This window comes from Ictalurus punctatus, chromosome 11 (assembly GCF_001660625.3).
Source record: "Ictalurus punctatus breed USDA103 chromosome 11, Coco_2.0, whole genome shotgun sequence".
Classification (NCBI taxonomy): domain Eukaryota; kingdom Metazoa; phylum Chordata; class Actinopteri; order Siluriformes; family Ictaluridae; genus Ictalurus; species Ictalurus punctatus.
Window position 1 is genome coordinate 13,686,825 of NC_030426.2, and position 27,109 is coordinate 13,713,933.

Consider the following 27,109-nt stretch of genomic DNA (forward strand, 5'->3'; position numbering starts at 1 on the left):
CGTTGAGCATGTTAAATTTTGTGGCTGAAGCCAAAATAAGACATATTCCTAGAGGTGGAGAATGAACAAGGCACACAGTAATCCTACTGGACAGTAAAAAGCTTTCTCAAGGAAGCTTTAGAGCAGACATTCACTCACACACACACACACACACACACACACACACCTGTGGAACATGAGGAACTTTAATGAATTTTCCTGGTTACACAATTGCACTATTTGACCATGTACTATTAGCACATTTATAAATGGGATTTATTTATTTATCTGTTGTCACCAGATGACGGGTTCCCTTTTGAGTCTGGTTCCTCTCAAGGTTTCTTCCTCATAGCATCTCAGTGAGTTTTTCCTCACCACCGTTGCCTCTAGCTTGGTCATTAGGGATAATTCATACGTTTAAAATCTATATCCTGAATTTAAATATTTCTGTAAAGCTGCTGTGGGATAATGTCCATTGTTAAAAGCGATATACAAATAAAACTGAACTGAACTGAATTGAATATGTATGTATGTTTGCATTGTAGTGGTCACGAGGCGTTATTTTACACTACACCACCCAGGCACAAGAAGAGTCACAACCAACAATATACAAAACCCAATTATTCAACTTTATTAACATCAAGGTATTTGGAACATATTTCCTCTCTTTCTCTTCTGGTTTATTAACAAATAGAAAAAAAACGGCATGTCCAACGGCTCGAACGAAGCCTCTCACATCTCGAAGCAAACGTTGAGTGGTCCAGTGTGTTTAAATCCACCTCACTTTTAGACTTCAGAGAAGGGAAGCGCTCGAGTTTCTCTAGCCGGTTATTCTTCTTGTGATATTGTCCTTCTGAGCAACAGTGACATATGATCACATGATGATTACGGTATGTGAAAATACCATGTGTAGGGACTTCAGGATCAGTAGATTCAGCCGACTGTTCCATGCGGTGTCTTATAATCGACCTTGAAATGATCCTGATAACAGCACAGTATGAAACATTGTATTACCCTGCTAATATTTTGCACACTCTAAGACATACGGAACATAGCGTCATGTCTTTCTGAAAATATCTTGTTTATTATGTGGTGTATTAATTGTGCTGTACTTTTTTGTTTTGTATGACTGCATTCGGTGTGTGTGTGTGTGTGTGTGTGTGTGTGTGTGTGTGTGTGTGTGTGTATGGCTCTGTATGTAGTGAAGACATCATGTTAGACCTACACATGGCTAGAAACATCATCTCAATTATGATGCTCTGTTCAGAAGCCTCATTGTTATCTTGGATATTTTTTAACTGTAAAGGTTTTAAAGGTATAGTCGTCGATTTTTGGAGAAGTTAGGGAAACAAGGACATTCCCTACCCAGTGGAGGTTTTGTGCTCATTGGAATACTAGAGTGACCTCTAACAGTCGCTCCCGGATTACTGGTTTTAGCATACGTATATAAAAAGTTCATGGACATTTACTCATTGCGAATTCTTGCCTTTCTGTACAACTGTGCAAGTTCAGAGCCTTGTTTGTTCTGCTTGCTTGTATCATGTTTGAGCCATTGCTTTGAATATTTATGTTAATGACCAGTTGTGCTTTGAACTTTTTGCCTGCCTATATGTTTTGGATTTTGGATTTCATTTCTGCTCTGTTGGCCACAACTTTGTGTGAATGGATCTTTAACAGCGAGCTAGCTCTACCTGTTGTGAAACTTAAAATTCAAACAAATACAACCCATCTGCTAAAGTATTCCCTTCAAAGTATTTTATAGGCAGCTGCTTGGATGTGAGAAGGGCTTCGACAAATATTACAAAACGTGTTTTGACTTTAAAAAATCGCTGACCCGACCTTTAAGGAATAGAACGGTACACGTCTGATCCGTTTTGGCCTAGCTCCCTGCAAACCCGCAGTTTATACACTGTTTCATTCCCAGATCTCATGTATCACTGTTCACTGACTCTGGATTCACATCATTTAATATCATATTGAACAACTGTGAATAACTGGTTCGAAAAAGGTGCCAGAAGTTGAAAAGGTGTACAGAAGTTCTTCCTCTCCTCCGCTGTTTAATCGCAGTCTCATTAAACTCAACATTATGATATTAACAAAGAAATGATCAGCAGCTCAGTGTATTCCGGTCGTGTTAAAATACACGTCCGCGTACTAAACATAGAAGACCATATGGTGATAACAATAACATCAAATAATAAATGATTATTTTAAAATATGTATATAAAAAATAAAAAGGATAAAAAAAGGAATAAAAATAGACCCATTACAGATACCAGTATAAATGACAACAATTACATATTTTTTGTTGTATATTGTACGGTCATAATAATAATAATTATTATTATTAATAACAATAATAATAATAATAATAATAATGGTAATGATGATTAATATGACAACAATGATTAAAAGTAAAATTAGTAAGATTTTCAGTCTCAGCAGGATTCAGAGATATTATTACGCTATAACATGATTTATAGTAATATTGACACCAGAGCGGCACTTTTGTGTTCGGAAAGAGGAATTGATGCAGGACTAGAAGGAGTTGTAAGCACCCTGCTTACCATTCATATTTTCCTATACTTTCTCTTCTCTCTCACTCCTCTCTCTCTCTCTTTTTCTCTCTCTCTTTTTCTCTCTCACTCTCTATGACCCCCTAAACTGAATCGGTGGAGTGTGTGTTGTAGCTCAGAATGGTCTGCCTGCTCTCCTGAGGGGTGTTTCAGGGCTTTCCGGAGGTTTTCAGATAAGCGCTTATGTTGCATAGTGATCAAAGCTGCCCAGGTACTCAAGAGCTGCTCGGTAGCACAGCTGATACTGGTCCTGCAAACACACACACGTAGATATTTCAGATCTATGTTAAGAGGAAGAGGTTCAGCGCTGGTATTCTTATCAGCGGAGGCTTCACCAAATAAGCACAACGTAAAAAAATGGAAATGTTATTGTGTTTAGATAAATGTTTAGTGTAATAAACTGTTCAGTGCTCCTTGTGTTTCAGCCTGATTGGCGATGCCAACTGCTCATTTTCATGAAATAATTCTGGAGTTGACCCACATTGTGTGTCTGGGTCAGGAAGTTGAACACAGGGATATATTTCTTAGAACTTACGCAACATGGATTTCACTGTCCTTACCTCGGTCTGTACCATGGCTGGCCTCTGAGTGCGCAGTGTTTTGATGGTTTGGAACAGATCCACCACTCCCTCATATCTCATCCTCTCCAGAACGATACTCAGAGTGATGAACACTCCTGTACGACCCACGCCGGCACTGCAGAATGCAAGTGTTGGTCAATACACTCACTTACTCACACAGACACCTACTGTAGAGCTACACACACACAAACACACACACACACACACACACACACACACACACACACACCTGCAGTGAACAGTAATTGGTCCGTCCTGGCCAAACTGCTCCTTGGTTTTGTGCACCTGGCCAATAAAGTCGATAAACCCCTCCCCCGTCTTTGGCACACCCTGCTCTGGCCAATCAGTGAACTGGAACTGCCGGATGGTCCTGGACTGGCCATCCTGAGAGAAAATGGGAAGAGTTATACACACATGCTAGATGTTAACTGGACTGTAAACCCCCACATAACCTGTGAATGTCACTCATAAAACTCACTCAAACAGAGCCCCAATCAGGATTTTAATGACAACTCGAAATCAAACCTCATTTAGAACCTCTTGAAGAACTGCAAAATGAATCTGAACTCCAATCTCAACTCCAATGGGAACTGCAATGTGAAGTCTAATCTGCAGTTCAATAAAACCCTTTAATCTCAATACCAATCTGAAGTCTAATCTGAACTCCAATAAGAACTCCAATCTGAACTCCAATCTGAACTATAATATTACTTTAAATATGAACTCCAATCTGAACTCTAATCTGAAATCTAATATGAATTGCAGTATGAACTCTAAAATGAGCTGCAGTATGAATTCTAATCTGAACTCTCATATGATCTGCAATATGAAAAATAATATGAACTTTAATCTGAACTCCAATATGATCTCTAATCTGAGCTAAAACATTAACTCAACTGAAGTCCAATATGAACTCTAAACTGAACTCCAATATGATATCTAACCTGAACTCCAATATGATATGTAACCTGAACTCCAATATGAACTCCATTATGAACACCGGTCAAAAAATTGCTCCATTAAGCATTATTAGCTAGTTAATATTAGCTAACCAATTGTCCCAGGTCAGCTATTTGATATAATCCTGAACCAATAGCTACAATAGAATGCTTATTTTATGTAGCTAGCTACACAGTTGGTGTATTTAATAAAACTCTACTGTACAGAACCTCCACAACAATAAACATTAAAATGGCTATACTGAATGTAGAGACATAATACTTTGTCTACGATAAAATACTGATGAACACTGTAGGGATTCAAACTGAGTAAACATGCCTATTCTTGTGCTGTCTTCAAAGGTCCTATTAAAACTCTTCCAACTACGTAGGTATTTAGGATCAAGGCAGCTCTGTGGTTACTGGAGCACCAGTTCATAAATACATATGTTGAGTGATGAATATAACAAAAGAAATGCTGTACCCTGGCGTCAGTGACTTTGAACTCTCGCAGGATGTACTGTGGCATGTTGTATTCAGCCATGGGGTCCACCACAAAGTACTGATAACGTGCAGAACGCTCAGCTGGCCAGTACTGATGGCACTTCTCCTGCAGGGCAAACACAATCACACACAGATTGTAAGTGTGCAGGTATATGTGTGTGTGTATTAGCTGAAGACATGATATTTGGATTTGGTTTTAAATAAAGCAATAAAGTATCTATGTAGCTCTGCATCAAAATTGCTATACATCGGTCTCAAGTAGGTGCTCCTTATTTGAATTTACTGCAAGCTGGTTATCTTCACTAACGATCGTCCTTTCTCTGCAGATAGTGTGTGTCATGAATTTATCTCAGAATGGTCAAAATAACTCATATCCCACATATTTACCGCATCACATAGGCCCAACCACTTTGCTTTGCTAACAGTTACTATGTCTACATCTCTGTAATGCTACAGATCCATGTTTACATCCATTTTATTAGCTTGTGACATTTCTGTTGATTCGGTTAAACAATGGTGAATTATATGGAATGCCTAGTAAAAAAAAACTTGGTACGGCATTTGCTATTTTAGATTTTTATTCAATTTCAAAGCTTACGATGATGACGGCACTATGCTAAAGACTTAGGCACATGTATAAAGTCTGTGAAACAAATATACTTCCACATGAATTAAATGAAAACTTCCACTACTTTTACTACAAATAGCAGACAACTCCTGAATAAATAATAATAATAATAATAATAATAATAATAACAATAATAAAAAAACATTAGTGTTTGACAATTGCTGTGGTATAAGATGAATAAAACACTTCAGGGTATGACATTATTGGAAAATCAACAACTTTCGTTGAGGAACATTTTGCATCACACTTACCTTGTTGATTATTTTCATAAAACAGCACACTCTGACTACGTTTACATGGACAGCAATAATCTAATTATTGAACAAGACAATATTGTGATTAGGGTGTTTACATGAGTCGTGTTTAGTCCCGTTTTACATGTTATTTAACATAGATAAATTAACGGCACACATCATTACGTCCCCACGCCACGACGTCTGACATTCCTTCCAGAATTTCACGTATTGACATACAGTTCTTCTTCGCTATGGTACCGTATACAGTTTTGGGCGTTTCTTTTTTAATTTTACGAAAGTGCAGTTAATTATTTGTCCTGCTATATGTGCAAATAGATGACTGTTGACTGTTTGTGTCCCAAACGCGTACTTACAGACTATATAGTATATAGAAATACATGTATTTCTCCTACTATATAGTAGGTAAGTATGCGGTTTTAGACGCAGCCATATTCTCTTGTTTGCCGTCAAACGGTTGAGCACTGCCGTGTGTGATCGTGTCCTCACAAAATCTGGTGAAAACTCCCTCACAACGTTAATAGTGTGATTAAGTTGTTTACATGTCTATAATGCACTTCCATAATGCGACTAAAACAGGAATCCTCCACATGTCTTAATTCCATTTGTGTTTACTTCAAGTATGACATTAGTCGGATTAAGGTCATCAATAACTACTGTTTACGTGGTAGTTTCTTAATCAGAGTATCATCTTAATTGGAGTAATATCTGATTATTGTTGTCCATGTAAACATACTGACTGAGATTTTATTCCTTACTTCAGCAAACTAGCTAGGTACAGGCTTCATGTCATTTAAGTTTTGTAACGCTTAGGTTTTATTTCAAATTATATGTTGAGAAAAAATAGAACTCCACTATATGAAGTTTAGAAGTAAATTAAAAGTCTTCCCATTTGGCGTTCTCTACCCTCACTGGATGCATCGAAAGACTAATTTGTATAAAGTTGAACACCTCTGATATTTTGTGCTTCACAACATGCTTGATACGCTCATGCATCCCCCTGATCAGACACAGCTCTTCTTTGAAACAAATAGGATGCGACTCATTGATCTTCCAAGTGGACTCCTGGCAGTCTCTAACTTTTATTGGAAACAAATGGAAGTCAGCGGCTTTGTTGCATGATGTCACTGCCACGTGAGGCTTACCCTTCCCATCTCTCGGAGTTTGGTCAGCATGACTACGATGGTGGAGTTGTGCTCCCAAAGCATTCTCCAGAAGTCCTCTGTGGTCTCGGCCAGAGGACCCTGTGTCGCTATGTACGCCTTCTGCTGCCTACACACAACAGAACACAAAGAGTAACACTTAATGAGATAGAGTGAAGAAGTAGGAAAAGAGGGAATGAAAATGATGGAGGAAGAAAAAGCGAAGGGGAGAGACAGTGAGGACGAAAGACAAGAAGAAGGAATGTACGAGGTAGAGGATGGGGTAAAGAGGAAGAGAGAAGAAAGAGAACAAGAGAGATTTCCCAGTTAGAGAAATTAGAGACACGCAACAATTGCCATTGTTTGCATTTGAGTTTCCTAGTGCTATGTATCTTTTGTATAAGTGTGTACAGTGTTGTAGTCGCTTTAAATGAACAGCAGAGGGCGATGTGACACTGCAGCAAAAAGCATACACACAGAGTCAGAAGTTACTTCTTAGGACAAATCTGAATCAGTGAGGTGTTTCATTATAGCTGAGGTCATCAGTTCTATAAGAGGTAGGATGGAGAGAAGACACACACGCGTGCATGCACACACACACACACACACGCACACACAAACACGAGGTTAATCACCTGTTCTACCAAGGCATTCCTTCTTTAGTAACAATATGGCAGTTATAGTGGGTGTCAGTGGATCAGGGTTAAAGATGCAGAGCCAACTCTCATACTACAGCCACACACACACACACACACACACACACACACACACACACACACACACACACACTTCAGGGGTGGTACCTAGCCAGCACTAGTCTCAGTCTCAGGCGTTGTGCCAGTGGCTTATATTGCCCAGCTGGCTGGTAGGTTGGCAGTTGGCAGGTTTCAGGATCTTGAAGGTTGCACTCTGGTTGGTTATTCGTATATACGTGCATGCAGGGCAGCTTGTCCATAGTGGCAAATGGCCCAATCATATACAGTACTGTACATCAGCCACTTGACAAAAGTTAATCCTTATAAAATCCTCATTCACAACTGACTACATTTGAAATTTTCTTTAAACACTAACTACCACCTTGAGTGACGAACGATTTTATAAATGTCGCTAATTGACAGAAATATGCCAATGTTTCATTAATTTGCTTGTCTTTCTTGATGTTGCACAATCATGGGCTGTGTAACATCTATTTAGCTCCCATAAACTTATTACACCTAGTGGCCAAAAATTGGAACTGCAACAAGCACTAGTAAAGGCCCATTGGGCCAAGAATCACGCTGTCCAATTCTTCGGGAAAAGCAGCGGACAGACAGTTAATGACACGTTTGCCATTTTGGGCTAGTTTAAAATGCTCCAGCAAATCATTTGAATGAAATGTAATACATTTCCGCACAATGTAAGTGCAGACGGTATGTCTATAATGTACAGAACCATTTCTATTGTAAGAATATTGGAAAAAATGGGAGCGGGTAGACTGCTAGACAGTATGCTGGGTGACTGTATGTTGTTGGTTAATGATATGAGTGTTGTTTGTCACACACACACACACACACACACACACACACACACACACCACACACACACACACACACACACAATCTATGGTCATGAGCTGCTGCTGGATGTGCACTTTTGAAATATTCAGCACAGGTTAGTTAGTGAACAACAACAACTATATATAAAAAAAACAACAACCCTCCAGCAGTTCTTGGCCATGTTTACTGATGAAAAGTACTAGACCCTTTAGAAAGCTAGAAATCGTTCTTGTGAGACTACAGTAACACTACATTCTTGTCACTCTAGGCTAAGGTGGGCTGTTCATATTTATTTACTGTTTGTCATGTTGTTCATCATATGTTCATTCAGCAGCTGTATTTCCATGGTAAATTTCACTCGTAGAATCATATTAATCTAGTATAGATGCTCTGTGTATGTGCACTGTTCATTCAATGTTCTTAACAAAGAATGTACTTCGAAACACAGCAGATACTACCATGGCTGGGTAATTGTGTGCAACTATAATATAACAAGTTAAAAAGATGGTTAGCACAGTCGCCTCACACCTCCAGGGTGGAGGGTTTGATTCCCGCCATGGGTGTGCGGAGCTTCCATGTTCTCACCGTGCTTGGGGGCTCCCCCAGTCCAAAGACATGCATGGTAGGCTGATTGGCATGTCACAATGTCTGTAGTGTATGAATGGGTGTGTTATTATGCCCTGCGATGGATTGGCACCCCGTCCAGGGCTAGGCTCCAGGTTCCCCGTGACCCTGAAAGATTAGTGGTATAGAAAATGGATGGACCATTTGGGGTATTGGGGCAATTGGGGTATTGGGGCATAAAGGTTTCTGTGGGTTATCTGTTCTTCGGTCGGAAATGACAGCAGACTTATAGACTGTCCTGATAACAAAGTCTATTTATCCTGACACATACAGAACAGTGAGAAACACCAAGCTGTCTCCACCCACAGGGGAAAGAAAGAGATACATGAAGGGTTAGAGAGAGAGAGAGAAAGAGAGAAAGAGAGAGAGAGAGAGGGGAAGAAAGAGGCATAGTGAGAGAGATATGAGTGTAGTGAGGGTTGGAGAGAGGAAAGATGTAAACAGAAAGAAAGAAGCACAGAGAGATAGGGGACTGAGAAAGAGAGATGTATTGAGAGAGATGGGTGGAGTGAGACAAAGGTAAAGAGATAGAGAGAGAGATAAAGAGAGAGAGAGATATTTCCTTGCAGCCTAGATTTCTTCTTTTAAACCTCTGTGCAAGTTCATCGATTTCTCTTGATGTCACTCGCTCTTTTTCACCTTGTGCTGCATGCCATTTTTCACCTGTGACATCAAATCATCCATTTCTGTCTCTCTCCATGTGTCTGCACCTCTCTGTCTCTATCAGTGTCTCCATCACATTCTCTCCTCTGAGACCTCAGCTGTCTGTAACACGATTTTAAATAGCACCCTTTGCTCCAGTATAGTTTTTAACACACCTTTGTGACTTTTCCTAACAATATGGAAGTGTGTTAGCACCTACATCACATGGTAAACCTCTTGCACCACCAAAGCAGGAGTGTACAACAGGAAGCTCATTTTTCAGTTGGATCGTATTTCACCTTAGCAACAAGCACAGAATAATTGAAAATGATTTCCTTGACAGTCTCTAGTCTGTTTAAACCCCTCAAACAGCAGGGGATTCCAGACCAAATATGATCAATTCAATTTTACTTGTATATAGAGGCAAGGAAAAATCCCTGGAGATGACCATTAGGAAGAAACCTTGAGAGGAACCTGATTCAAAATGGAACCCATCCTCTTCTGGGTGATGCCGGATAGAGAGATTATAGATCATACAGTAATAAGTTTAAGAAAAGTAAATCCAAATGTGTTGAAAGGATGATCAGTTGAGCATGTTGTGAATAACTGTCTTGGAATTAGCACAGGACAGTCTTTATGATTACAGCAGTTCTTGGGAACAAATCTACAGTATCCAGGTGAGATCCAGGTGGAGGGGCACGGTGGCTTAGTGGTTAGCATATTTGCGTCACACCTCCAGGGTTGGGGGTTTGATTCCTGCCTGTCGATTCCTGCTCTCCCCATGCTTCGGGGGTTTCCTCCAGCTACTCCGCTTTCCTCCCCCAGTTCAAAGACATGCGTTGTAGGCTGATTGGCATTTCCAAATTGTCTGTAGTGTGTGTGTGTAATTGTGCCCTGCGATTGGTTGGCATCCAGGGTGTCCCCTGCCTCGTGCCCCAAGTTCCCTGGGATAAGCTCCAGGCTCCTCAGAACCTTGTGTAAAATAAATGGATGCATGGATTATCCACTGAGACAAGGGTGAGACTTGGGCATGAACTGTCTTTGGGAGGTGCAAGTCTTTAGGGAGTGCATATGAGGGTCAGTTTTGGCAATAGTCAGTGTATTGGTGGGACTAAAATCACCTAACTGTAAGCAGCCACATTTAAGGTTTTCAGAGAATTGAGAATGTGGCCAAAGTGGTCCAAACCAACTATATCTATGTATTACTTGTATACCTTTTAATTTTTGTTAAATTTAGATCCATATAATCCCTGAGATACACTATATGGCCAAAAGTATGTGGACACATGACCACCATGCCCATATGTGAGCCTTCTCCAAACTGTTGCCACATAGTTGAAAGTAAACATTGTCTAGAATGTCTTTGAATGCTGTAGATAAGATTTCCTTTCACTGGAACTAAGTGACACAAAGTGAGCTCCATGAAGATGTGGTTTGCTAAGGTTGGTTTGGAAGATTTAGAGTGGTCTTAAATGACACAGAACCCTGACCTCAACCTCACTGAACACATTTGGGATAAACTGGAAAGCTGACTGCGGCCCAGGCCACCTCACCCAAAATCAGTACCTGACATCAAAAATGCACTTATGGCTGAATGAGCACAAATCCCCACAGCTATGTTCCAAAATCTAGTGGAAAGCCTTCCCAGAAGAGTGGAGGTTGTTCTAGGAGGAGGGGGGGGGGGGGGGGGGGGGCACTTTAGAATGGGATGTTCAACAAGCACATATGGGCATGATGGTCATACTTTGGCCGTATAGTATATGCACCAGGGCTGCATTTCCATGCTCTTTAGATGAAGGATGTCTACAAGCTTCTCTCTCTGTGGTTCTTTATATATTTGCAATCAACTCATTGTAGGCAATCCCATAACTCTCTTTACTAGAAGGGAATTCCATAAAAGCTTTAACATGCATGGTAGACCAGACTGTCACTCTGACGAAGACATTACTAAGACATTACATTTATAAATGTAAGTGAGTTACTTGCCTCATACACTCTCAGAATAAACAACAACAACAACAACAACAACAAAAACCAAACTGTACCATTCCTTGTCACTGGGGTGGTACCCTCTAGAGTACTTTAAATTACTAAAAAGGTACACTTCATGCACATTTCCAGGTAAAAGATACACATTAATGTATAAAAGTCTACCACCCCACTGACAAGGAAAGTTACAGGAGAGTGTAACTACTGATATTCTGTCATATTCGTTAAAATAAACTAACTAGCTCGACCATATAGTTAGCTTATGGGGCTAAAATGCTAGCTAGCTGTTTTATTCAGCAGTTATTTAGTTGTGTTCATCACCAGAAAGTTAGGATCCATTCTCAGGAAGTGTAATAAACTGGTGAGCAATAGTGAATAAGGAATTCTTATTATATTTGGAATTACACACCTATATCCGTCGATGAAGCTGGCATTGATGTAGTCGGATCCCTCCACTCCTCTGATGGGCTGTAGACACACTCGGCTGGACTCGTATGGCATGATGTTGACGAGCCTATTTTTGAACTTGTTGCACGGCAGGTTGGCGCTGATGAACCGGGAAGTGTGTGCTTTGGAGTTGGCCAGTTTCTATGATGGGAGCAAACAGAGAGGGTTATAAAACATCTTTACAACATCACAACGCCAGCAAGCATTCTTAGTATACAGTCCATCACAGAGACAGCTAGCACACTGTAACAGCTGTTCAGTTCTGCTCAGAGACACCTAGCATTGAAGGATTCTCTGGAAATGGTGTGTGTATGGTGTAAATTGGGATGACGCCTCAGAACATGCAGGCTCAACGTCTAGCATTTTTTACAGCCTGAGGGATTAGATGTCTGAATTGACGTGTTAGTGAGGTTTGCAGAGGTATGTGTCTGTATTCTGTGATGTTTGCTATTTTAACAGTGTGTGTTAGTGATTATGTTCTGACAAATTTATTTGTTATAATATTAATATGCCTATTAAACATTTGACAGTTGAATAATGAAATGTTTTTTCTCTTTAATCATGGCATCATTATTATTTTACCCTTAACAAAATAACAAAAACATTATTATCACTGTACTGGGGAACAACAACATCTATTATCCAAGGCTTTACGCTGCTAGTTCTTCTTTATTTTTCTTTATTTATTTGAAATATTTTAACAAATATTAAAATGTGAAGTGTGTGTCTGTGTCTATGTGCATCCTAGTCTGACCTTGAACTCCAGCTCCATGGCAGTGACAGTCTCCCCTGGAGGTGTGTTTGTGAGTTTCTGGAGGTGTGAGTAAAGGCTGCGTGCAGGGACCTCGGTGTGTGCAGAGACGGCTGCCTCCAGCAACGCATCGTGGATGAAAACGTACTGATCCTCTGTTTGGACCATGTAGTTCCTCTGAGAGCGCATCAGGGTCACATGACCATACACGTCCACTGCTTGCTCGTGCTTCATGCGCTCCAGCATGGCGTCAATCACGATGAAGCAACCCGTCCGGCCCACGCCCGCACTGGCACAGAGAAACAGATTAACTCAGCTATATATATATATATATATATATATATATATATATATATATATATATATATATATATATATATACACACACACATATCTACAGTACTGTGCAAAAGTTTTAGGCACCCTATTTTTTGTTTAGTACAAACTTTGTTATAGATTTTTTATTTTATGACTTCTACATTATTGAGTCAGTACGAAGAACATTTTAGATTCCCAAACATGAGTTTTTCAGCAAAAAATGAAATGTTACAGCTATCTAAATATAAACACGGCTGCAGAAGACATTCATGTGATTTTTGGACAGATGAAAAAATCTAAAGTTTTTCTTGATTTAATTAACATCAAATGAAGGCAACAACTAAATGTCACCAGGATAAAATGCTCACTGAAGATAAGTGAATGTCAAACATAAAAACAGTTATTATTAGTTCTACTATTAAAATAGTAAAACTATTTATTCTGCTGTTTCGGTGCCATTTTGTACACGGGTGAACATCAGAACATGTGTCAGACATTGGTACATTGATTGCTTACATTCACATATTCCAACACATCTTACACTTCCTCCTTGTGTTATTTGTGTCTCACACATAACTCATATTCGTACATTCTCAATAAGAGCTGTTTCACATGACCATAGTTGTCATGATTTCCCCTTGTGCAAAGCACTGGAGCTCGGAGCGCGCTCCGAAACCCAAAGTACAAGCTCGAACCGTGAGCCTGCACTTCCGGGTTTTATAGTCAGTACATTTACATGGACAACAATAATCCAATATTAACCCGATTAAGACAATACTCTGATTACGAAACTACCATGTAAACAGCGATTACTGATTACCTTAATCCGATTAAACTCATATTTGAAGTAAACACAAATGGAATTAAGACATGTGGAGTAGTCCTGTTTTAGTCGCATTATTGACGTGTATTACAGACATATACAAACCTTAATCACACTACTAACGTCGTGTGGGAGTTTTCACCGCATTTTGCGACAGGACACAATCACACACGGCAGCGCTCAACCGTTTGACGGCAAACAAGAGAGCACGGCTACGTCCCAAACCGCATACTTGCCTGCTATATAGTAGGAGAAATACATGTATCTCAGCTTCTATATAGTCTGTAATTATGCTGTTTGGGACGCAGCCCATGGCTTCAAGCAGTCGTCTATTTGCACGTATAGCATGACAAATAATTAACTGCACTTGAAGTTTTCGTAAAATTAAAAATGACACACCCAAAACTGCAAACGGTACCATAACAAAGACCAACTGTATGTTGATACGTGAAATTCTGGAGGGTAAAACGGGTACATGAAAGGAGTATTCTAAAAGCTACTCATGTAAACACCATAATCAGAATATTGTCTTATTCTGAATAATGTCAATAATTATATTATTTCTGTCCATGTAAACTTAGTCAGTGACATTGACTTTGTTTACATTTTACACGTGTGCATTTGTTATGATTTCTGTCCTGTCTCCACCCCTATATTGGATGTTCCCTTATGTGTCATCATGGTATTCAGCTGTTCTGTGCTATCCCGCTGATTACGTTTGGTATTTAAACCCCCCATGTGTCTATGTTCAATGCGAAGTATTGTTTGCGTATCCGTAACGTACCAAGCCTTTGATCCTCATTCATTTGTTTTGTGGTTTTGATCCTGTTCTCTTCCTCGTTTCACGATTCCTGTCTGAGCCTGGTTTATCCTGTTTGCTGATTGCCTGACCCATTGCCTGTTTTGGACCGCGCTTTTGATTCACGTTTTGGATTTGTCTGCCTGCCTCTCTTTAAGAAAGCTCTTATCTACACAACCTCCATTACATGACAACAGTTATTAGAAACACAGATTTGTTTGCATTTTCTTTTGCCGATTTTACACTAATTCATTTTTTTTTTGTGAAACATCTGAATAGAAATCTAGCTTATGGTAGTACAGGATTGGTATCTTTCCATACCAGCAGGTTCTCTCCAATCAATCTCTACCAATCCTGACTAAGCTTTGTTTAGACTAAAACCCAAAACTCTGATTTTCTGACCTTAGATTTAAAAACAACAACAAAGAAATTCCCCTGAAAATGCAGAATTCCTACTCAGAAATTCAGGAAGGTCTCTTCTACCCCAAGTCCACCATGTGGCGTCAAATCAATATGGCCGCTCACAGCATCAACAGTAAACAAAGCAGGCCTTATTTTATACTGTATATACAGTAGCATTTGCTTTAGATCAATCAACATACAGGCATTCTAGCATGTTAAATCTATAACAGTGACTATACAGAACATCACTATCACAGTTAACTAATAGATATGGTTTAATTAGTTCACATACAAGGTTACCTATATTGCTTACATAAATGCCCTACAATATGCATCTATCATATACATGAGTCAGACTGTTTGCTAATGTTGTTTAGCTTGCTATTAATAACAATAAGGTGCTGTTCCTGGAGTATCCAACTAATAACTCCTTGAAATGAAGTATTTTTTATCCATGTAGAAATTCATTTAACAGCTACAGTGGGGTCCAAAATAAGTGGACTATTTACAAAATAAGTGGACTTTTTACAAAATAAGTGGACTATTTACATGAATGTCAGAGTTTCTTAGTATTTAATACGTCTCGTTTTTTCTTCGATGACAGCGTGTACTCGAGCTGGCAAGGACTCCACAAGTTTTTGCAAAACCTTATGATCCATTTTAGATCAAATCTATGGCGGTGTCGTCTGAACACGCTTCAATAGAAGAGATTAAGCATGAGGAAAATCCGAGCTTTGGTATGAAGTGGGTAACACGGTCAATATCACAAATTTAAACAGGGAAGTAGAAACAGCGCAGAATCGTTAATATTAAATATTCAAGATTTTTTTTGTGTTAAATATTTAAAAGTTCTAAAACCTTCTGTTTATTTCCAGATTTTAATTAGAAAAAAAGTGTGTCTCAGACTTTTGGACCCCACAGTACTTATCTCTGATCCAAATGCATCTATTTAGGAATGCCAAGATACAGTACACTTAAGATTAGTACATTTCTTTAGCAAAGAATGAATCTTCAACACACGACTGAATATTTCTCTTCCTGAGATTGTTTACTATTTATACAGTTATTCATGTCTCTTATAAAGTGAAAAATGTATTAGCCCACAGAGAGATAATTCTGCTTCCGGTAAGCTCTTATTTCTTATATTATCCTGTTGTGCAATAATATTTGAGAACCTCATCACTAAGTAATTAATTATATAATAATAACAACAATAACAACAACAACAACAACAACAACAATAATAATAAGAAGAAGAAGAGGAGGAAGAAGAAGAAGAAGATACAGCATGATACAGAAGCACAGAACATTCTGTGTGTCACGATTCCCCCTTGAAGCAGCGTGCTCTAAGCGCGAATGCGCGAGCACCTGCTTTTCCGTTGTTGACTGTAATGACATCTGGACACGTGTGTTTTGTTTATGTGTCTGTCATGTCTCCTCCCTGTTCTGTCATTGGCTGGGATTTCACGTGGGTCTGAATTGCTCTCAGCTGCTAGCGGTTTAGACGCTGATCATGTCCGCATATATACCGCGTGCCTCCCAGCACACAACGCGGAAGATTAATACTTTAGAGTTAGTTTAGTTCGTAGCGTATTCATAGTCACGGTCCATGTTTAGAGTTAATTTAGTTTGGATCATAGTCATAGTCATAGTCATAGTCACGGTCCATGTTTAGAGTTAGTTCGTGCTGGATTATCCGCTTCCAGTCCCTCGTCATAGTTCGTTTCTTGTTTTGTTTATTGACCTAGATTCCTGCCTTGCCCCGTGTATGCCTGTTTGCCAATCGCCTGACCTCTTGCATGTTTATGGATTACGTTTTGGATCACGTTTTGGATTTGTCTGCCTGTCTCTCTTTCTAATAAACAACTGTTCATCCAGCACTTGCATCCGTCCTATCTCTGCTCCGTCACGATGCGTGACAGAATCTTCCCCCAAAACATGGATGCAGCAGGAGAACGGAAGAGACGCAGAACCCAGAAGTCGACGCCAACCGTCCCCTCTATGGACTCCGTCCACTTCCCACAATGGACATTTATGGAGCTTCCTGATCCATTTGACGGATTTTTCGGTGCCCATGAGTATTTTCTGGTAGACTGTCAATACTATTTCGCCAGCCTGTTAGACCCTAAGCCAGAGGAGAAGCAATGGCTCCAATTCATGTGGTCCCGGTTCTTTGGACCGGCCCGTCAATGGGTGCAGCTCAAACTGGATAAGCACTGTAGGAACCTGGACGGTGTAGAACAGTTTGTGGGGGAATTCATGGTGTGATTCGGGACTCCGGAGGCGAAGGACGAGCTAGAAAAACTTCTCAGGGGGGTAGGTCTGGCAGGCGAACCTGCCCTGCCGTTTACCTACTACTACAGGGAACTTCATGCAGAGCTCAACTCTGAAATCCAAGTCAAGTCTCAAGTCCCTGAGATCCAAGTCAAGCCTCCAGTCCCTGAGATCCAAGTCAAGCCTCCAGTCCCTGAGATCCAAGTCAAGCCTCCAGTCCCTGAGATCCAAGTCAAGCCTCCAGTCCCTGAGATCCAAGTCAAGCCTCCATTCCCTGAGATCCAGGTCAAGCCTCCAGTCCCTGAGATCCAGGTCAAGCCTCCAGTCCCTGAGATCCAGGTCAAGCCTCCAGTCCCTGAGATCCAGGTCAAGCCTCCAGTCCCTGAGATCAAGGTCAAGCTTCCAGTCCCTGAGATCCAAGTCCCAGTCAAGTCTCAAGTCCCTAAGGTCCAAGTCCAAGTCAAGCCTCCAGTCTCTGAGGTCCAAGTCAAGCCTCCAGTCTCTGAGGTCCAAGTCAAGCCTCCAGGCTCTGAAGCCCAAGTCAAGTCTCCAGGCTCTGAAGCCCAAGCCAAGCCTCCAGGCTCTGACGTCCAAGCCAAGCCTCCAGGCTCTGACGTCCAAGCCAAGCCTCAAGTCCCTGAGGTCCAAGCCAAGCCTCACGTCCCTGAGGTCCAAGCCAAGCCTCACGTCCCTGAGGTCCAAGCCAAGCCTCACGTCCCTGAGGTCCAAGCCAAGCCTCACGTCCCTGAGGTCCAAGCCAAGCCTCACGTCCCTAAGCTCACGTTCAAGCCTGCTGATCCAGTTGACCAAACTCTGCTAATATCTAAGCCTAATGACCAAGTTCTGCTCACGCCCCAGTCTGCCGACACGCCCAGCCAAGCTCGGCTCACGCCCCAGTCTGCCGACACGCCCAGCCAAGTTCCGCTCACGCCCCAGTCCGCCGACACGCACAGCCAAGTTCCGCTCACGCCACAGTCCGCCGACACGCACAGCCAAGCTCCGCCCATGCCCAAGGTTCACCTGGTGACCTCAGAGCCTCAGTCTCCATGTTCAGCTGTGGATGTCGCTCAGTCTCTCTGTTCAGCTGTGGACGTCGCTCAGACTCCCTGTTCAGCTGAGGACGTCGCTCTGCCTTCATGCTCCGCCGAGGTCGTCGCTCAGCCTGCCTGCCCGGCCGCGGACGTCGCTCTGCTTTCATGCTCCGACGAGGACGTCGCCCTGCTTCCCTGCTCTGCCGAGTACAGTGCTCTGTTTCCCTGCTCCGTCAAGGACGTCGCTCTGCCTTCATGCTCCGCCGAGGTCGTCGCTCAGCCTGCCTGTCCGGCTGCGGACGTTGCTCCGCTTTCATGCTCCGACGAGGACGTCGCCCTGCTTCCCTGCTCTGCTGAGTACAGTGCTCTGTTTCCCTGCTCTGCTGAGGACGTCGCTCTGCCTTCATGCTCCGCCGAGGTCATCGCTCAGCCTGCCTGCCCAGCCGAGGACATCGCTCAGCCTCCCTGTTCAGCCGAGGACGTCGCTCAGCCTCCCTGTTCAGCCAAGGACGTCGCTCAGCCTCCCTGTTCAGCCAGCGTCGTCGCTCCGCTTCCCTACGCCGCCAAGAACACCGGGCAGTTTCCTGGCTCTGCTTGGGACGTTCAGCCCAGGGGGCCGGGGCTGCCAATGAAGTGGGATGACTCATGGCACTCCGGGAGGAGTGCCTTTGGGGGGGGGGGTGTTCTGTCACGATTCCTCCTTGAAGCAGCGTGCTCTAAGAGCGAATGCGCGAGCACCTGCTTTTCCGTTGTTGACTGTAATGACATCTGGACACGTGTGTTTTGTTTATGTTTCTGTCATGTCTCCTCCCTGTTCTGTCATTGGCTGGGATTTCACGTGGGTCTGAATTGCTCTCAGCTGCTAGCGGTTTAGACGCTGATCGTGTCCGCATATATACCACGCGCCTCCCAGCACACAACGCGGAAGATTAATACTTTAGAGTTAGTTTAGTTCGTAGCGTATTCATAGTCACGGTCCATGTTTAGAGTTAGTTTAGTTTGGATCATAGTCATAGTCATAGTCACGGTCCATGTTTAGAGTTAGTTCGTGCTGGATTATCCGCTTCCAGTCCCTCGTCCTAGTTCATTTCTTGTTTTGTTTATCGACCTAGATTCCTGCCTTGCCCCGTGTATGCCTGTTTGCCAATCGCCTGACCTCCTGCATGTTTATGGTCTCTCTTTCCAATAAACAACTGTTCATCCAGCACTTGCATCCGTCCTATCTCTGCTCCGTCACGATGCGTGACACTGTGCATGCGTGTCTGTGTGTGTGTATACCTGCAGTGCACCACCATTGGTCCAGCATCTGGTGGGTTACAAGTTTTGACTCGGCGCATGAAGGCCAGGATAGGAGTAGGATACTCAGGCACGCCATGATCTGGCCACACCATGAACTGGAACTGCCTCACCTCCCTCTTTTCACTGGAGCCACTCTGTCTCACACACACACACACACACACACACACACGCACACACAAACTTTGTATTGAGTTTGGATGACCACATTTGACTTACAGTTTCACTCACTTAAGTCAGTCGGGAGTTTAGTGTTCACCTTGTACATTGTAAAGGTTCTGACGCTGTACGTGGCAAGCTCCACTGTGTCCAGCAGCGTCACCTGAATCATGCCGTACGTCTCTGTCCCCCGACTCGGCCAGTACTGGTCACACTTCACCTGCAGAGGAAAAATGCATACACACACAACAGAAATAGTAAAAAAACAGCTGCAGGTGGAGGGGGTTCAGTGGACAGAAATAAAGCGTTATCTTTGGTTTGCATGGGCATGTGCATATGTGTGTGTGTGTCTACAGTAAGTTCATGTTTGTATGTTTTTCGCACTCTCGACTTTTCCTCCAGTCGGGTCATCATGATGATAGTGCTGCTCCTCTGCTCCCACAGCATCCTCCAGAAATCACTGACAGTCTCTGGCAGGGGGCCCTGTGTAGCGATGTAGGCATTCTGCTTCCTGTATCCATCTATGTAATTTGCGTTAATGTAGTCACTCCCTGGTATAGCTGCACTCAACAAACACACACACACACGTAATTAATATTCAACACACGGCATTGAAAGACATCAGTACTATAACATACCTCATTGCAGTCCCGCCAGGATTTAGCGATTTTTAGATCGCAGAAATGAACATAAAATCAAGCAAACTCTGCAATATTCAGACGAGCTTGGAATTTTTCTAAATTACAGCAGATTTTCAGCAGATTTGGGACAAGACGTGTCATGTGACGTCATCACAACACGCATTCAGCCAAAGCCCTCTTCGATTCATGCATCGAACATGAGTACAGCTAAAAGGTCTCATTTACCAACAAACATTTATTCGAAAGGCTATGCAGAACAATTTTGTGCGATTGCAATTTTGCAGATTCGAGTAGTTTTACGCAAAAAAAGCACAAAAAGCAAGTTACATAGTAGATTTTGAAAAAAGCTACAGCAAAATCATGCATCACAAAAAAAAAAAGAATTCTGCGAAATCCTGTATGGACTGCCTCATTGGTACTTCATTTAAAACCATTACACCACGGCTCAGCTGAATTGAATCGGGATTTTTTTTCACAGAACCTTAAATGTAACCATAAACGAGTAATATGAATGATGTCCATTCATTTATTCATCTTTTGTAACTGCTCTGTCAGGGCTGCAATAGATCTGGATCTTAGTCTGGGAACACTGGGCTTTTGTACACAAAAGTATAACCCCATAGCTGATTATTTCCCTATAACAGCAAGTGTTTTATTCCTTCCTTATTGAATCATTCATTTTGAATAATACATTATTGAATATGATTTAATGCCCAAAAACCTCTTAAAAAAACTACGAGCACCCTTTCACCAGGATCAATAACATACACAAATATGAAAATTAGAAACACTCCCTATTAGGCTAAGCAACTACTGGTCAAATTTGATCACATTTCAGTGTGTAAGTTACAGACTTGTCTTTATTTTTACATATTATCAGTTATGAATGCATACTCTTTATAACTTATTCAATCACTCAATCATTGATTATTAATTTGCTCTTACCCTTGCTGCCTTCGTTCCATCGCTATCACTCAGTCATGTATTAACATACACACCTCACTCACTGACTGATTTATTAGTTCACTCACTAAATCATTCAATTCATTTATATATATATATATATATATATATATATATATATATATATATATATATATATATATCACTCTCTCCATCACTCTATTACCTATTCATTACTCTCACTCTCTCTCTCTCCCTCTCTCTCTCTCTCTCTCTCTCTCTCTCACACACACACACACACACACACACACACACACACACACACACACACATACACACACACAAAAAATCTCAAGGTACAAACCATCGATGGGTGACAGGACAACTCTGGAGTGATCGTAGGCGATGACATTAGCATAGCGGTTTTTTGGCTTGTTCACTTCGAGGTTTGAGTGTTCCCAGGTGAACTGCTGCCCAGGATCAATTGACTGGGAATAGAGAAATGAAATATGAACTACACTTGGCATTTGAAAACCTTCAAAGAGTCATATTAGACAAAGACTAATCTACTTATGTGACATCACTCAATAATAAGATTAATAGTTATGATAATAATGACCATCAGTGGAGCCTTTATTATATTAAAATGCAGCTTCTAGTGTTTTGTAGGATTAATACCAATAAAAGGAAAAAAATACAATAATAATGGTAATATACACAATGCTATTAAACAATAAAAACAATTCAATTTGGTAATAAATGGAGTCTGTTCAATTTCAAGGTTTAATGAGTTTCAGATTTTTGCATGATAAAACGCAGAGACTGCTTCACGTTAGGACAGAACCTAAACTTGATTTAAACAATAGCCAATCAAACAAAATAAAATAGAAACATATAGCTATATAAATTTACCAAAAACATGCAATGTCTGAATTCTAAAACTTGTTATATAATTTAAATTATAACTAAATTAAATAATAAGTATAAAGGATTGTGTCTGTGTTACAGCTGAGTACAGATAAACAGTGTTAGATCATGAATCAGAGCACGTTAAAACCTGCCCCAAGCTTTAATCCTCTCATATTAAATATACAATTTAGTAATTATAACAACGATGTAATGACTAATAATGTTGACATACTTGAACAAAACCACAAGGAAAATGTATTTTTTCAATTATTTATTCAGCAGAAATATCAATAGATGCGATATTTTTCTGTGGAATAAGTAAGTACATCCTTGGCCTCAGAAGCTAGTATTGCCCACTTTGGTAGAAATAACTTCCTGCAGGCGTTTTGCATATTTGTCCACCGGGCTTGCTGGAATTTTTGACCACTCTTCCATGCAATATTCTTTCAGCTGCAAGATGTTTGAGGTATTTGTTGCATGCACTGCCTGTTTCAAATCCTCCCACAACATTTCAATGCGATTCAAATCTGGGCTTTGACTAGGCCATTCCATAAACCTCCATTTCTTCTTTTTGAGTCATTCCTTGGTGGATTTGCTAGTGTGCTTAGGATCATTATTTTTGCAGCAAATCCCAGCAGCCTTCATTAAGTGTTTTTTTGGTCTGAAAAGTGGTCTCTTATATAATATGCTGCTTTCTTACTGACTACAAACATTTTTCTGTAACATTTCATTTTGAGCTGGAAAATCTAATGTTTTGAAATCTAAAATGTTTTTTTTTGTACTGACTTGATAATGTAGAAATCATAAAATAAAAAAATCTATAACAAAGTTTGTACTAAACAAAATAGGGTGCCTGCACACACACATATACTCTGTGTGTGTGTGTGTGTGTACACACACACACACATATATATATATATATATATATATATATATATATATATATATATATATATATATTCTGAAAATAATTCAGCTAATACCACGGTGCTGCACAGTGATCAACTCAAAGGATTAGTCAGAGGTTGCTAATTAATTTCTAAAACAGCAGGCCTCTGAAAGTAGTACTGACTGGACTGCATGAAAAATCACATGCTTATATTCATGTGCTCGTTCTAATATTTATTGTTTCTATAATAATGACTATCACTTGAGACTTGTATAGTGGACGCGCCACACAAATGATTTAAAAAAATGTGTAATCTTTGATATAGTAAATTTTTCTGTTTTTTCAGCATTTTTGTCAGGATAACATTGTTAGCTCTTTGTAACAGTCAGAGGTCAAGCTGTAACTGTAGGTTTTCTGATGCAAAGTCTTCAGGAGAGAAGTGCTGTTGTATAATAGGAATAAAACAGGTCACACTTATAACCAACTTCGAGGTAGTAACTGTAACTTTGCTTCGCTTCAGGCTGCATCACACCACCCTGCCGTTGATTATTTTCCAAGCATGCTCTGTCATGTTTTATTTCTTACATAACACAGGGAGTGAAAACACTTTTTGAGGAGTGTTAGACGTACAGTAATGAGGTGACAAGAGAAGAGAAAGTGAAGATCTGCACCAGCGAGTCAGTGGGGTTCTTTATTGGACTTTAAAAAAACAACAACTTTTGCATCTAAGGAGCTCATTAGCACTGCACTGGCTGTGCTGAACTGCACACACTGAAACCACATTATGTTTCATCTACCGCAGTCTGGGAAGCATTATAGTTGCATCCAGTCCCGGACTTTTAGACTAAGGACAGCTTCTGTCCTTAGTCTGTTAGACTTCCCACGCCTGAACACTCCCAGAGGACTGTGGGAGCTTGCTGACCTATAATCTCCCTCAAAGTACACAAACTCAAACTAGAATATCATATACATACAGTACCCTGAGCCTACCTCACTACAGTGCTGTAGACATTACACTAATACATTATCTCAAAATCGAGTTTAAAACTGCACCACTTCACTACCACTTTCATTGACTGACTGAACTGTTTATGCCCCAAGGAATTTAGTTTGCATGACCTTTAATTACAATAAACATGATATCTATCCATTTAAATAAACTGCATTCACACCAAACCTAATACATAATATACATACAAAATGAACATATGTTTGAAATATGGGATATTTGTCCATTACTCAGATGCTGCAATGGATAAAGGGTGTTCTGAGAGAAATGAGCGTGTGAGCAATCATCTAAAATCTTGGCTAGGCCACATGTGTGCGTTAGTCAATGAGTTTAGCTATGAGCCTAAATCAACATTGAGAAAATTGCTGATGTTTTTTTTTATAATAACACATTTTATAGTGATCTGGCAGATGGCCCGACAGAAATTAAAAACAGCTGACGGACACAGTGATATAAAATAATCTGTGAAGATTCATAACCTGAAACACTGGAAATTTATTGTCGTCCGTACTACAGTAACTAGTTAGTATCTAAACAAGAATCAAATAGATTTCAAAATATACCAAATAAATACCCAAATAAGTAAATATTATTATAATAATATTATTATCATTATTATTATTATTATTGTTATTATTATTAAATTGTGCAAATAATACATGCCAATAAATGAAAAGAAATACAATAGTTATCCTACAGTATATTCTCTGAAAAGACAAATTGTCTGCCTGAAGGAAGTGGGCCAATGAGCCATTTGGCATGGAAGGAGAAGTTCATTCCATCACAGAGGAGGTATGACACTGACCGAGTAAGATCTAGCCTTGAACTTGGACATATAGACACAGACATGCTCGTTGCCCTGTGGTTGAAAACCTGAGTTGGTTGACGTACTTTAGAGACACACATCAGCACTGTGTAAAAGTAAAGCAAGAATGCTCTGGATAAAAGTTTTGTAGTTTAAGTCTAAAAAAAACCCCAAACACTTTTACAAAATGTAGATCCCTTAAGGGTTCTTTGGTTGTCTCCCTGATTTTATGTAGAAACCTACTCAAAACTTGTTTCTCACCAGAAAGGGTTCCAAGTACAAGTACCAGTATAATCCCTTTTAGGAGACTAAGAATCTTTAATTATCCAATGAAAACGTAAAAACCTTTGATAAACCATTTTCCCCCTATTATTCTCTTATCGATATTAAAATCTTTACATACATATCCTTAAGAAGTGCAGTTATCAGTTATCAGTACTTCTGAGATATTTCATTACTATAAGAATTCCACTTCATCACTTCAATTCTATTTCAGTTATAAAGAACTTTTAACAAGAGATATGACCATAAAGCATTTTATAGTTAATATAAGATAATGATTTATAATTCCACTATCTGGGTGGTTACTGATTTTTGTTTTCCACCCGAGTTGGTCAAAAAAGCATTTTATTACACCAATACACCTGTAGAATATGTACAAAGACAATAAAGTTTAATTAAATCCTAGTTTATGAGCGTTACAAAAAACATCACTGCTTACAGACTGCACAAACATAAAATAGAAACAATATTAAAGGTGACTAAATCATATTCATTCTAAAAAAAAAAAAAAGTAATTAGGGAAATGATTAAACCACAGCTCTGGTTAATGGGATGTTGATTGGATCCTGCAGAACAACACTTCAATTACAAAAACAAAACCCAACAAAAAAAAACCCATGCTTTGATTGTGGATGTAAAGGATCTTTGGACTTCAACTGAAGCATTGCCTCCGTTTTAAAGTCCACAGTGTTTTTGACTTTGGCTAATGACTTTACCGATATACCCAATGATACACCATTTACTTTTAATGCTTTCATGATCACATTCAGCACCATAAAACCCATCATTCTATCAGCAACATCTCTTTAAACATTGAGTGTTCCTTTATGCTCATCTCCTCTAGGCCATCTCCATATTTTAGCTCTAACATTGTGTCTCTACACTGCCCTGAGTCTATGCCTTGTCTGATATAATGCCAGTGTTTGAGAGAGGAGGAGCCGCATATCTTATTTAACAGCCCGTTAGATATAGCTTCCTGCATCTTGCATTGACAAATCACACCCATTATTGCTAATGGATTTGTCTTTCTGCCTCTCTATTTCTCCTCCATCCCTTATCCTTTCATTTTCTCCATTCACTAATTTTCCCTATATTTCCACCATTTCTCTAGTGCATGGATTCCCAACCCTGGTCCTGGAGTATCCAATGTCCTGTAGATTTGAGTTTTTCCCCTTCTCTAATACACCTGTTTCAACTAATCAGCTAAATCTGCTCTACCTGAGTTGAAGTGGGTGTGTTAGAGAATTTCTCCCATTCCCTATCATTCAGTTTCTCCATTTTTTAAATTTCTCATATCCTTTTATTAAGTGATTGTTAACTCGTTCCCTCCAGTCTTCTGCATTCCATAACCTTTAAGCAAATACACTTTTACATCTTTTAATCCCTTCACTTCCACTTTCCCCTGTCCTTTCATCTTTTAACCTTTCCCTAATCTTCTGACCTTTCCATCCATTAATCTGCCCCTATTGGCCAACATTCCATCTCTCTATTCTCCCCATTGCCATTCATTAATCTCTTCCCATTCCTTCATCTTTTTATCGCTCCATCATCCCAACCTGTATAATTTATTCCTTTCATCATGCATCCACTCCCCATCCCTTCAACCGTTCTACTTACTTTCCTCATCTCTTCATCTCTCTCCATCCCTCCTTCCTCCATTCTCCCATGTTCCAGCTCTTAGACCTCTACATTTTTCCATCCCTCCATAACCAATCACTGATCTCGTCATCTCTATATATTCCCTTATCCTTCCTTTAGCTCCCTCTCTATTTCCTATGCCTCCATTTTTCTATTCTTCCCATTTCTCTTGGAATATTCATCACTTCAGATTCCATCTTTTCATCTTATCCAGTTACCTATCATTTTCACCCTCTGCTCTTGCAATTCCCCAAACCTTTTTATCCATATGTCTTTACGTACACATCCACATCCTTCCATCTCTGTTCCCACACTTCAGTATTCCACATTCACAGTCCTTC

At 40.3% G+C, this 27,109-nt stretch overlaps 1 protein-coding gene across 6 annotated transcripts in view; it reads right to left on the reverse strand.

Annotated features, from left to right (window-relative positions):
- Window positions 1–587: 587 nt before the first annotated feature.
- The window catches only part of ptprfa (protein tyrosine phosphatase receptor type Fa), a 264,589-nt gene continuing 238,067 nt past the window's right edge, over window positions 588–27,109 (reverse strand). For all 6 annotated transcript variants that reach the window (XM_053683707.1, XM_053683708.1, XM_053683706.1 and 3 more), the window contains 11 exons: window positions 21,601–21,724; window positions 20,077–20,252; window positions 19,793–19,912; window positions 19,516–19,670; window positions 12,594–12,879; window positions 11,802–11,980; window positions 6,606–6,732; window positions 4,559–4,684; window positions 3,366–3,520; window positions 3,116–3,251; window positions 588–2,805 (listed from right to left, as the gene is read on the reverse strand). In XM_053683707.1, coding sequence (XP_053539682.1) covers window positions 2,737–2,805; window positions 3,116–3,251; window positions 3,366–3,520; window positions 4,559–4,684; window positions 6,606–6,732; window positions 11,802–11,980; window positions 12,594–12,879; window positions 19,516–19,670; window positions 19,793–19,912; window positions 20,077–20,252; window positions 21,601–21,724 — 1,653 coding nt within the window. In that variant the 3' untranslated portion in view covers window positions 588–2,736. The remainder of the gene's footprint in view (window positions 2,806–3,115; window positions 3,252–3,365; window positions 3,521–4,558; window positions 4,685–6,605; window positions 6,733–11,801; window positions 11,981–12,593; window positions 12,880–19,515; window positions 19,671–19,792; window positions 19,913–20,076; window positions 20,253–21,600; window positions 21,725–27,109) is intronic.